General features: G+C 43.9%; 1 protein-coding gene across 1 annotated transcript; it reads left to right on the top strand.

The window, feature by feature from the left end:
* Positions 1-307: 307 nt before the first annotated feature.
* LOC123489658 (collagen alpha-4(VI) chain-like) lies at positions 308-11,782 on the top strand (the record flags this gene model as incomplete). The annotated part of the gene is made up of 6 exons (XM_045220084.1): positions 308-381; positions 8,527-8,628; positions 8,921-9,529; positions 9,617-10,204; positions 10,476-11,042; positions 11,162-11,782. Coding segments are annotated over exons 2-6 (2,461 nt in total), but the record flags the coding sequence as incomplete, so codon positions are not given.
* Positions 11,783-13,331: the final 1,549 nt, after the last annotated feature.

The following is a 13,331-nucleotide window of genomic DNA, read 5'->3' as shown; positions in this document are numbered from 1 at the left end:
AGGCTACTATTATTTTAATGGTATTAGTCTCCTGGTACAAATAACCGCTGCTGTTACTTTACTATTTCTATCCGCCTTTCTTCAGAACTTCCTTATAATTCTGCTCTGCTCTGATGTTATCAAGTTTCCCGGTAGAACTAATTCAAGGGGAACATTTGAAAGGATGTGGGGGTGTGCATGATTCACATGTCCTGTAGACTATACTGAATTGTGTGGGGATTAAATACTGTAGGCTACTCTCTGCCCTACCATGCGATGATTCGGGGCGGGGTGTGAGCAGTGTCCGGCCGCGCCTATTTCTGCAGAACAAGATTGGGCTTTGGGTCCTATAAGGGAATGGGATTCCTGCCTGCGCGCATCGGATAGTGCATCAGCCCCATTGTAAGTTTACACTATTTATGCACGCTTTTTTTGTTCTGCATGGCTAGGCTACATTTGAATAATTGAAACATTTTGTGATCGGTTTAAATGAATTTTCTCACAATGTCTCAGTGTATATGCCTAATTATCCTTTTGAGGGACATAGTGGGAAACATAATGTAGGTTTTTGTAGACAATCTTTTGAATTCAATGGGTGGTTTTGAGAATGCTATTCTAAGTGCAAAGTTGTCTAGTTTATTTTTTTAAATATAAAATAATCTTATAATAAAATAAATAGGCGGAAGTGAATTAATCACAAATCACTCTATTGATAGTGTCCATTGGATAGGCCTACCCGTCGCCGCAGTATGCGTTCATTTACGTTCAGCAAATTAATAGCCTACTCTGAAATGTTAAACGTTTTAGGATGTCCCTACAAAGATAATAAAGCCCGCCTTGTTGATTATAGTTAGACTGCATGCGCAATTTACATGCGCAACATGTTTTCAAGCGTGTATTGAACCAAATCATTAGGTTCAAATTATTAAGAAAAATGTACAATCTCTTTGGCGTCGATTAACCTAATCAAATGAAAAAGTAAAATAGTGTTTGTGTGTGCGCGTGCGTGTGTGTGCTTGAAATTCGTTCTAATAAATTCTTGTCCATTTGCCAAAATCATGTTCTGGGAACATTTTGATAACTTTCTCAAACATTCTGTGGCAGTCTTTGTTCCCAAAATTGGTGTGTTTGTTGTAGACAAGTGGTGGTCACTGGTAGTGGAGCCTCCTGCCAGCTGGATGCTGTAACAGTATTCACAGACACTCCAGACTACTGCAGATCATGCTTATCATCCTACCCACCATTAATCACCATGCTGTACAGTTGCATAATTGACCATCCCTCTGTTGAAGTACTTTTGTTTGACTAATGGAGTTTGTCAATGGATGACGCCTTATGATGGTGGGATGTTATACACTCTTAGAAAACATTTTGCTATCTAAAACCTAAAAGGGTTCTTCGGCTGTCCCCATAGGAGAACCCTTTGAATAACCATTTTTGGTTCCAGATAGAACCCTTTTGGTTCCAGGTAAAACCCTTTTGGGTTCCATGTAGAACCTTTTCCAAAGAGGGTTCTACCTGGAACCCAAAAGGGTTCTCCTATGGGGACAGGCAAATAACCCTTTTGGAACCCTTTATTCTAAGAGGGTACAGTGTGATTGTGTGTGATTGTTCTTTGGCCCAGATGAATGTCCACACATTTGATTCTGGATTTTAGATGAGCCCCCCCAAAATGCTTTATGAATAAAGGCAGCCGGCAATCACAAAGATGGTCAATTATTTATTTTTACTCCATAAGATTTTAGTTTGACTTTCCAAGAAACCATGAATCAGTGATTGAGGCTGAGCAGGTACAATGTTTGTGATGCTGGTTGTAAACTCAAGACATGATGTTGAGTCTTCGTCTGACCAGATAAACACAGTCAAGCACAGCTTATGGGTGCTTCACATCCCGCACGTGCACACATTCGCGCACACACACACACACACACACACACACACACACACACACACACACACACACACACACACACACACACCCAACCACAGAGCAGAGTGAGCGCATCCATCAGCAGGTCCAACCCAGAGACCAGACCATCTAGTGACTGTTTATGGTTTCCTGTTTATATGGTTGTGGGGGAATCGTTTTTTCATGTTCAGGAAATGCGAAAATTGCTCCAGGTGTGTTTACAGGTTCTGTCACGCCTTCTTCGACACCACATTAAGTTCTCCTCATCAAATACATTAATTATAATTCACACAATAATTCACATTTCCTGTTGCTGCAGGATTATTTTCCTGCTGTGAGAAACTAGTCAAATTAAGATCCTGCATCTGTAACCATTATTCTGCCCTGCTCTCCACCTCTCTTTCCAAAGAACTTCTCCATTTAGATGGGATACTTTCGTTAAGACCAAAGTTTGGATACTTTCTCATGATATCGTTCAGTGTTGCTCTATTTCCTTTCAGGAGAAACACTGTGTTCTCTTCTTGTTGTATCAGTCTGCATCACAACGCCCATGGATGTGCATCCTTCATTTGTTGCAGAATTTCATAATGGGGAATTTCCGCCAGATACACAAGACCGAGCCAATTAACGGGACCGTGGCCGTTCAAACCGTTTAGAGACCGCATGGGCAATGTTTAATTGTTTCAACCCCCAGGCTCAGACTTGATGTTGCCAAAGCCACATATTTTCAGATACGTCTGTCAAAAGTTTGCAACACAAACAAATGTAACCTGTAATGTGACAGGGAGTCATGCTGAGACCAAGGTCTCTTTTACAGAGGAGCCCTGTAATTACACACATATACAGAGCTCTCTCACCTGTGAAGCCTTGGGCCAGAATACAAGTATAACATTTTAAATCTTCAATGACATGCAAACCACAACAGCCACATCAATAAGGGTCCTGACTTAATTTCTCAGATGAACTGGATCATATCACAGCCAGAAGTGTGCTAAGTTTGAAGCGAATAACAGCCAAACAATAACCTCTAATCAGTGCTACTCCGACTGCTTATGGGTCGAAGTAGGGTGAAAATAAATATTGTTATAGCTACGCAGTCTAGTACAATGTGGTCATTACAATACAAATTCAATGTAGTGTCCTGTTCTATTGATGATTAAGGTCACACAGTACTATGTTATTATTACTGTGTAATTACTGCGGTTGTTACTGTACTGCATGGCAACACTATTGCACTCAACACTACATGTATATAGATTTTCTATTGTGTTATTGACTGTATGTTTTGTTTTATCCCATGTGTAACTCTGTGTTGTTGTTGTTTTTATCGCACTGCTTTGCTTTTTCTTGGCCAGGTCGCAGTTGTAAATGAGAACTTGTTCTCAACTGGCTTACCTGGTTAAATAAAGGTGAAATAAAATAAATAAATACAATTACTTAAATCTGCAACATTGGTTTGATGCAACCTCAGCCGCTGCATCAGAGATTCAAACTCTCTCACCAACCGCCACATTCTGAATAACAGTAAGACTACAGCAACCACTGCTGCCAAGGTGATCTAACTCAGCTACATGACAAATAGGAATCTATAAGAAAGCTTTTATTTCAAACAGGCACAGTTTCACAGGCTTCTGAACTTTCCACATGATTGAAATGAGCTGTGATAGTGGTTTTCTGGAAAAGCTGCTGCTACTGTCCTTTTAAAAACACTCTGGCTGTGTTTCCACAGCTACCCGAAGAATCCAATTCAGATTTGTTTTCCATATCCAATCTTTTTTTTCTGTGTGTCCACACTCAGTTTTACATGTGACCCATATCAGATTTGCACATTCTCACTGATGTAGCCTCTGAAGTAGCACACAGATGCAATGTTCATTTCCTGTCACCATACCTTAAAATGTTGGGGTGGTTGCCATGGTAATGGCAGGTGATGTGCATCATTTCTTTAAAATAATAACACTTCAGAGCAAATCAATTCAGATTTGAGCATCCAGACTGAGGTCACATATGTAGCATCAGAATTCTATCAGGATTGAGATCCACATATGGAGGTGGTATAAATCAGAAATCAAAAGATCAGATTCTGTTTTTTTTTTAGTGTTGCTGTTTACACATTAGGGACAAGATCAGATAGGTATCAGATGTGGAAATAATTGGCAAAGGATCTGAATTGGGCTGCCTGTGTAAACACAGCCTCTGTGGTCCACAGCCAGACTGGCATGGCCTGTAGTTCTGTACATTGAACAGCCAAGTTCCTTTGTTTACACCTCCTAAAGCCTCAACGTCTGTGTATAAAACACAGCCGGCACCAGCTGTAAATCGAAAGTGATAAGGAGTAAATGTTAGTCTTCTCTATTTAGAGAAAGAGGAGAGGAAGAAGAACATAAAGCTGTGACTTTGGTTTTCCTGTACACTACCAGTCAAACGTTTGGACAGGTTTTTCTTTATTTGTACAATTTTTTACATTGTAGAATAATAGTGAAGACATCAAAACTATTAAATAACACATATGGAATCATGGGGCGGCAGGTAGCTTAGTGGTTAAGAGCGTTGTGCCAGTAACCGAAAGGTCCCTGGTTCTAATCCCCGAGCCGACTAGGTGAAAAATCTGTCTGTGCCCTTGAGCAAGGCACTTAACCCTAATTGCTCATGTAAGTCGCTCTGGATAAGAGCGTCTGCTAAATGACAAAAATAACAAATAAAATATGTAGTAACCAAAAAAAGTGTTAAACAAAACAAAATATATGTTATATTTGAGATTCTTCAAATAGCCAACCCTTGCCTTGATGACAGCTTTGCACACTCTTGGCATTCTCTCATCCAGCTTCATGAGGTAGTCACCTGGAATGCATTTAAATTAACAGGTGTTAATTTGTGGAATTTATTTCATTCTTAATGCGTTTGAGCCAATCAGTTGTGTTCATTAGAATTACCAGCCTCAGAAATTACAGCCCAAATAAATGCTTCACATAGTAATAGACACATCTCAAATTCAACTGTTCAGAAGAGACTGTGTGAATCAAGCCTTCATGGTTGAATTGCTGCAAAGAAACAACTACTAAAGGACACCAATAAGAAGAAGAGACCTGCTTGGGCCAAGAAACACGAGCAATGGACATTAGACCGGTGGAAATTTGTCGTTTGGTCTGGAATCCAAATTGGAGATTTTTGGTTCAAACCGCTGTGTCTTTGTGAGACGCGGTGTGGGTGAACAGATGATCTCCGCATGTGTAGTTCCCACCGTAAAGCATGGAGGAGGAGGTGTGATGGTGTGGGGGTGCTTTGCTGGTAACACTATTTGTGATTTATTTAGAATTCAAGGCACACTTAACCAGCATGTCTACCACAGCATTCTGCAGCGATATGCCATCCCATCTGGTTTGGGCTTAGTGGGACTATCATTTGTTTTTCAACAGGGCAATGACCCAACACACCTCCAGGCTGTGTAAGGGCTATTTTACCAAGAAGGAGAGTGATGGAGTGCTGCATTAGATGACCTGGCCTCCACAATCCCCCGACATCAACCCAATTGAGATGGTTTGGGATGAGTCGGACGGCAGAGTGAAGGAAAAGCAGCCAACAAGTGCTCAGCACATGTGGGAACTCCTTCAAGACTGTTGGAAAAACATTCCAGGTGAAGCTGGTTGAGAGAATGCCAAGAGTGTGTAAAGCTGTCATCAAGGCAAAGGGTGGCTATTTGAAGAACCACTTTTTTATTTCATAGTTTTGATGTCTTCACTATTATTCTAAAATGTAAAAAGTAGTAAAAATAAAGAAAAACCCTTGAATGAGTAGGTGTGTCCAAACGTTTGACTGGTACTGTAGGTCTCTGACTTCTTGTCAGCAGAGCCAACAACAGCATACAGCCGTGGTGAAAAGCTTTGAAATAGGATCCATTCACATGTGTTTGGGCTTTATGATGATGATGTGTATGTTTGATGTCGCAGTCATGCAGGTAAGCAGTTTAGAACTGATGCCTACCAGAACCCCACGGTCATCAGTTCAACAGTCAACATGGACTGATAGGTAACAAACATTAATTCTGCTTGCAATAAACCAACCACTGAAACCCTATTGTTGATTTATATGTTATATTAAAGTCAGTCTTGGATAATTGTACTGGACTGTTCTGACCATAAAAGACAATCTTGACCTTGACTCAACATGAAGAGGTAAACAAAATGGTGGTGGTGTCCTATAGAAAGCTTTACAGTACTCCATAATTAAACAGATCCCTTGTGCCTTAATGTTCACGGTCAATCTGTGACCACAGTTTCTGAGTGGAATAGATGATTTGCCATTGAAAACAATGGGGCCCCACTCTTTTAGACCCCACTCTGTGGACCGGAAAGGAATTGCTTTGAACGCTGCCTAAGTAAACCGTGATAGAGAACAGAGCATGAAGGAAATCTGCATGGAGATCTGTTAGACCCAGATGTAAATATATTCAGTGGACTCTGTCCTGAACAAATGAGATGTCAAGACCGCCCTTTCAAACAGTGATTCTTGTTTGAAATGGAGGTTTGCAAATCATGACTACGTCCAGGTGCATCCAGTTAGGATGGTCCCCCGTTTCCTGAAATGCTCAACTCTTTGGGATCGGGCCTCAACAAGCGTTGATCTAAGACTCTTAAACAACCTGACACCTACAGTACACACTAACTAGGCACATACACACAGACACACTCTCTCTGGATACAGTCTGTTTTAATCGCTGAGTTGATTATTGTTGCGCTTTCTGACTGAAAAACTGTACAGTATGTTCTAGCCATTTCCAATACCCTTTCTCTTGAGTAAGTCTGACTGGACCCAGGTACATCAAGCATTGTTTGTAAAGGAAACCTATCAGAATTGTATTTTTATTTTAGTTGGATTGCAAGATAGGACGGCATATTTGGAATCCATTTGGGAATGGTGGTCGAATCTACAGATAATCCATAAAGAGGAAGTATTTTCAAAGGGCCTTTGTCCTAAAGACATTTATAGGCTGTTTTACATTAGCTGAATCCTGTCCTAAAGAAATGTATAGGCTGTGTTTAACATTAGCTGAATCCTGTCCTAAAGACATTTATAAGGTGTTTTACATTAGCTGGATCCTGTCCTAAAGACATTTATAGGCTGTTTTATATTAGCTGAATCTTGTCCTAAATACATATTTATTGGCTGTGTTATACATTAGGTGAATCCTGCTGGGGAGTGAAAGGAACAAGGAAGAAGAATTCAGATGAGGGCCCTCTTCGACATGCCCTTGGTCTAGGATGTGGTGCACACATTCCATACTGCCAGGCAGGAAATTAACACTTCTGTTCCCTTCACATTAAAAAAGAAGGCACTGGCAATGTCTCAAATGGACACGAATGTCCCAAATGTCCTAAAAGTGTGACAAAGGACCAGTGTGTGTTTGTGTGTGCGCACTTAGAAAAAAGGGTTGCAAAAGGGTTCTTTGGATGACCCCAAAGGAGAACCCTTTTTGGTTCTAGGTAGAACCCGTTTTGGTTTTAGGTAGTACTCTTTTGGGTTCCGTGTAGCATCCTCTGTGGAAAGGGTTCTACATGGAACCCAAAAGGGTTCTTTAAAAGGTTATCCTATGGGGACAGCCAAAGAACCCTTTTAGGTTCTAGATAGCACCTTTTTTTCTAAGAGTGTAGTGTGATCAGCAAATTGATATAGACATGACTATATTGAAATGGCTTGGGGGAAGGAGACTAGTGTGGCCAAATCCTCCACTCAAACAGGAGAGCCCCCTTGTTATACCTGCACAGACTGGTTTCCTCAAAAAGGTTTGATTTTAACCATCAATCCAGTGTCCTTTGCGTACACACACACACGGACGCGTGCACACACAAACACACACGCACACACGCACACACACACACAAGCAATCAGGGACCTTAGATGTTGTCTGATGCACTGCATCTGGAACTGGTTGGCTATCCGTTTACAGAGCAGCAACCCAGAGAAATCCATTTAATACAGATGCTTCATGTTGCCTCAGGTCTGATTTACTAGTTGCATGTTTGGCCACCTGTGCTCTGAAGTCATTAAATGTTGGCTCTTGATTTTACTGTAAGATACTCAAATTGTCACGGTACCCTTTCCTCTCCCTCCACATTGCCTCCCTCCCTCCCCCCAAATGCCACAAACTATTTAAGAAATGTATAATCTAATTTAGGCACTGACATGTGTAACCGGTGTGAAATGGCTAGCTAGCGGTGCGCACTAGTGGCATTCTAATCGGTGACAACACTCTCTGAGACCTTGAAGTAGTTGTTTCCCTTGCTCTGCAAGGGCCGTGGCTTTTGTGGAGCGATAGGTACCGATGCTTCGTGGGAGGCAGTTGTTGATGTGTTCATAGGATACCTATTTCGAGCCCAGATTGGGGTGAGGAGAAGGACGGAAGTAACACTGTTGCACATGCATGAGTAGTACAAAATAATGTTATGATGTAAGAAACATTTATAAATGAAGACTTGAATGATTTTTTGACATGTTCCTGTGATTTGTAGGATGTCACAGGATGCTATGTTTAAATTAGATCGAACCACATTTCAGTTGAATCTGTTGTCAACACAACTTGATCTGATAAACAGCAACTCTCTGTGTTCCAACAGTTGATCTGTCTATGTTTGTGTTTCAAGGAGAGAGACTAGAGAAACGTTCCAACATGGAGGGGACACAGGGCCTCCTGGCCATCTTCACCATAGCAGCATGTTTTCTAGTCAACGGAGCACAAAAAACAGGTAAGCATGTTTGTCTCCTGACATCTGAATCAGTCCAGAATGCAGAACACAGTCCAGAATGGCATAAACAGAGAAGCGTTGAAGAAATAACACACAAATACAAAATTACGACCAACTCGTTGGATTTTTAGACTGTTGAGCAGTTATAAGAAATGTGTTTTTATAAAAGCACTGTACAAATAATATTTGATTAATCGATTGATTGATTGATTAATTGCATTCATTGCATTCTTGTGGTTTAGACATGTGTAAGAAATTCCATTGGCTGACGACTGTTCTCTTCCTCTCCCAGTCTGCAAGGAAGAGGCCGTGGCAGACATCGTCTTCCTGGTGGACGGCTCATGGAGCGTTGGCTCAGAGAACTTCAAGCAGATCCGCCAGTTTTTGTACACGCTGGTCAACAGCTTTGACGTGGCCCCCGACCAGGTGCGCATCGGTCTGGTCCAGTACAGCAACACGGTGCGCACCGAGTTCCTCCTTAACACCTTCCAGGACAAACAGGACATACTGCAGTACATCAACAACCTGCCTTATATGGGTGGTGAAACCAAGACGGGCCTGGGCCTGGACTTCCTGCTGAACGAGCTCTTTGTTGACCGAGCCGGGAGCCGAGTGAACGAGAACGTGCCCCAGATCGCCGTGGTGATCACTGACGGCAAATCGCTGGACAAAGTGGGGCTGCATGCCCTTAAGCTGAAGAAGCGGGGCGTCACACTGTACGCCATCGGGATCAAAGAAGCAGACGAAGATCAGCTGAAGGAGATCGCCACTACGCCTCACGACCAGCACGTGTACAGCGTGTCGGACTTTGCCGCGCTGCAGGGGATCTCCCAGATCCTCGTCCAGATGCTGTGTACTACCATAGATGAGGCAAAGAGACCGATCTCCCAAGTGGTCCAAGGTACTATAACAGTGTATTCATTGTTTAAATTTGAAAAATATTCTTTATAAATAAATTACATTAAGTATTATTTTCCTTCGTCTCCAGAGTGCCGCAGTGCCACAGTGGCTGACATTGTGTTCCTTGTGGATGGCTCCACCAGCATCAGCCCTACAAATTTCCAGGAGGTTCGGAGGTTTCTCCACAGCTTCATCGAGGGGCTGGATATCGGAGCGGACAAGGTTCGCGTAGGACTGGCCCAGTTCAGTAACGAGATCCAGAAGCAATTCCATTTGGGTGAACATACGGACAAAAGGGCCCTACTGGAACAAGTGGACAGGCTTCCACAGCTCGGGGGAGGTACAGCCACCGGCAAAGCCATTACCGTCCTTCGGGAAGAGTTTTTCACCACGGCCAAAGGGAGCCGCGCTGATCAGAGGGTGCCTCAGATTGCTGTGGTGCTCACCGACGGGGAGTCTGTGGACGACGTAGTGCCGCCAGCCAAGGCGCTAAGGCAGCATGGGGTCATTGTGTTTGCTATTGGAGTGGGGGCAGCCAACATCACCGAGCTGAAGGCTATCGCTAACAGGCCCCACGAGCATTTCCTGGTCAGCATTGAACGTTTCCAGGCCCTACATACACTTTCTCAGGGTCTGCTGCAGACTGTCTGTGTCTCCATGGAGAACCAGAGGATGGGTAAGATACTTTTATAAGGTAACATACTGTATGTTGTAACAAATGGTGAATGTTGGACCTGCAAAGTGTCTAATCCAAGAGACTTGCTATAGTTGTACCTGTTCTAAACAAAAGTATTCAACCTTGAGAGGCAGACATTGTCTACTGCCACTTGTGCCAACATAAAAGTCAATATTAAAGGGACCACTTCTAAAAATGAAAATTAAATATGGCATACATTCACACTGCTGTCATAACAATTATTATTTCCTTTATTTTAATATGTTTTCAGCTCTGATCCCAAAGTTCTCTGATGTCTTCTTCCTGGTGGACAGCAATATGATGCAGGCAGACTTCCAGCAGGTCAGAACCCTTCTGATGCGATTGGTCAACCAACTCAACCCGAGCAGTAAAACCACGCGCCTGGGTCTGGCCCAGTTTGCCCAGGACACCAAGGTGGAGTTCTTACTGAACACCCACAACACCAAGGAAGAGTACATGGCGGCGTTCAAGAAATTCAGGCTGCCGCTGCGCCCCAACAGGTCTCGTTACTTGGGCGATGCCCTGGAATACGCCCGCACACACTTCTTCACCACAGCGTCTGGTGGCCGTAACGAACAAGGCTACCGGCAGTTTCTAGTCACAGTGACAGGGGGGGATTCGAAGGATAACGTGATGAAGGTGGCACGCACTATCAAATCTGAAGGGACAACCATTGTGTCCATCGGGTTGGGTGAATCTACACTTCCAGAACTACAAGTAATGGCCACCTCGCCATTCTTTTACCAAACTACATCCATTGCCTCCGTGCTAAAGACTGTCTTTGAGACTGAAGAGGAGGTGGTCACTGTGACCGATGGTAAGGGCATTTCATTTGGGGATTTGTGGTGAATTAAGTGAATATCTGATCTCCTGTGAAATAATTGCTCATGCATAAAGGATAAGAGCTGTTGACTAACAATTTCCTCTCTATTGCAGATTGCAGTGAAGCTTCGCTGGCTGACATTGTGTTTATAGTTGATGAATCTTCGAGCATTGGAACTGCAAACTTCCAGCTGGTTCGTGGATTCATCCACAAGATAGTGGACGGCCTGGAAGTGAACTTCAACAGGGTGAGGGTGGGCATCGTCCTCTACAGCAACAAGGCCTCGGCTCAGGTCTACCTCAACTCCTTCCAAGAAAAAAGTAATATCCTTCAGTACATCAAGATCTTGCCCTACCGTCGCGGTCTCACGTACACTGGCGAGGCCCTGGAGTATGCCAGGGAGAAGATGTTTATCAAGGAGAGGGGCAGTCGGATAGAACAGGGGGTGCAGCAGGTTGCGATTGTCATCACAGACGGAAAGTCCCAGGACAACGTAACTTCTCATGCTGCTGCACTGCGCCGAGCTGGCATCACTGTCTACGCAGTGGGGATCAAGGATGCTGACGAGAACGAGCTGAGACAGATCGCTTCAGATCCCCCTAACAAGCACGTATTAAATGTGGACAGCTTTGCCAAGCTCAAGACCCTGGAGAAGAGCCTAAAGAGGAGTGTGTGCTACAACATCCTCAAAAAAGCAGTCAAAGACAACGCAAGGACATACACTGCCAAGCAAAGTGAGATCAAAATGACTCCACCAATGCTTCTTGTTGTTTAATTTCAAATCAAATCAAATCAAATTTTATTGGCCACATGCGCCGAATACAACAGGTGCAGACATTACAGTGAAATGCTTACTTACAGCCCTTAACCAACAGTGCATTTATTTTTAATAAAAATGTAAAATAAAACAACAACAAAAAAGTGTTGAGAAAAAAAAGAGCAGAAGTAAAATAAAATAACAGTAGGGAGGCTATATATACAGGGGGGTACCGGTGCAGAGGCAATGTGCGGGGGCACCGGCTAGTTGAGGTAGTTGAAGTAATATGTACATGTGGGTAGAGTTAAAGTGACTATGCATAAATAATTAACAGAGTAGCAGCAGCGTAAAAAGATGGGGTGGGGGGGGCAGTGCAAATAGTCTGGGAAGCCATGATTAGCTGTTCAGGAGTCTTATGGCTTGGGGGTAGAAGCTGTTGAGAAGTCTTTGGACCTAGACTTGGCACTCCGGTACCGCTTGCCGTGCGGTAGCAGAGAGAACAGTCTATGACTATGGTGGCTGGAGTCTTTGACAATTTTGAGGGCCTTCCTCTGACACCGCCTGGTATAGAGGTCCTGGATGGCAGGGAAGCTTGGCCCCAGTGATGTACTGGGCCATACGCACTACCCTCTGTAGTGCCTTGCGGTCGGAGGCCAAGCAGTTGCCATACCAGGCGATGATGCAACCAGTCAGGATGCTCTCGATGGTGCAGCTGTATAATTTTGAGGATCTGAGGACCCATGACAAATCTTTTCAGTCTCCTGAGGGGAATAGGCTTTGTCGTGCCCTCTTCACGACTGTCTTGGTGTGTTTGGACCATGATAGTTCGTTGGTGATGTGGACACCAAGGAACTTGAAGCTCTCAACCTGTTCCACTACAGCCCCGTCGATGAGAATGGGGGCATGCTCAGTCCTCTTTTTTTTCCTGTAGTCCACAATCATCTCCTTTGTCTTGGTCACGTTGAGGGAGAGGTTGTTATCCTGGCACCACACGGCCAGGTCTCTGACCTCCTCCCTATAGGCTGTCTCATCATTGTCGGTGATCAGGCCTACCACTGTTGTATCGTCGGCAAACTTAATGATGGTGTTGGAGTCGTGCCTGGCCATGCAGTCATGGGTGAACAGGGAGTACAGGAGGGGACTGAGCACGCACCCCTGAGGGGCCCCCCGTGTTGAGGATCAGTGTGGCAGATGTGTTGTTACCCCTTACCACCTGGGGGCGGCCCGTCAGGAAGTCCAGGATCCAGTTGCAGAGGGAGGTGTTTAGTCCCAGGATCCTTAGCATAGTGATGAGCTTTGAGGGCACTATGGTGTTGAATGCTGAGCTGTAGTCAATGAATAGCATTATCACGTAGGTGTTCCTCTTGTTCAGGTGGGAAAGGGCAGTGTGGAGTGCAATAGAGATTGCATCATCTGTGGATCTGTTGGGGCGGTATGCAAATTGGAGTGGGGTCTAGGGTTTCTGGGATAATGGTGTTGATGTGAGCCATGACCAGCTTTTCAAAGCACTTCATGGCTACAGACAT

Source organism: Coregonus clupeaformis, unplaced genomic scaffold (assembly GCF_020615455.1).
Source record: "Coregonus clupeaformis isolate EN_2021a unplaced genomic scaffold, ASM2061545v1 scaf3128, whole genome shotgun sequence".
In the NCBI taxonomy this organism is placed as follows: Eukaryota; Metazoa; Chordata; class Actinopteri; order Salmoniformes; family Salmonidae; genus Coregonus; species Coregonus clupeaformis.
Note: the sequence above shows the minus strand (reverse complement) of the source record. Positions and strands in the feature narration are given on the sequence as shown.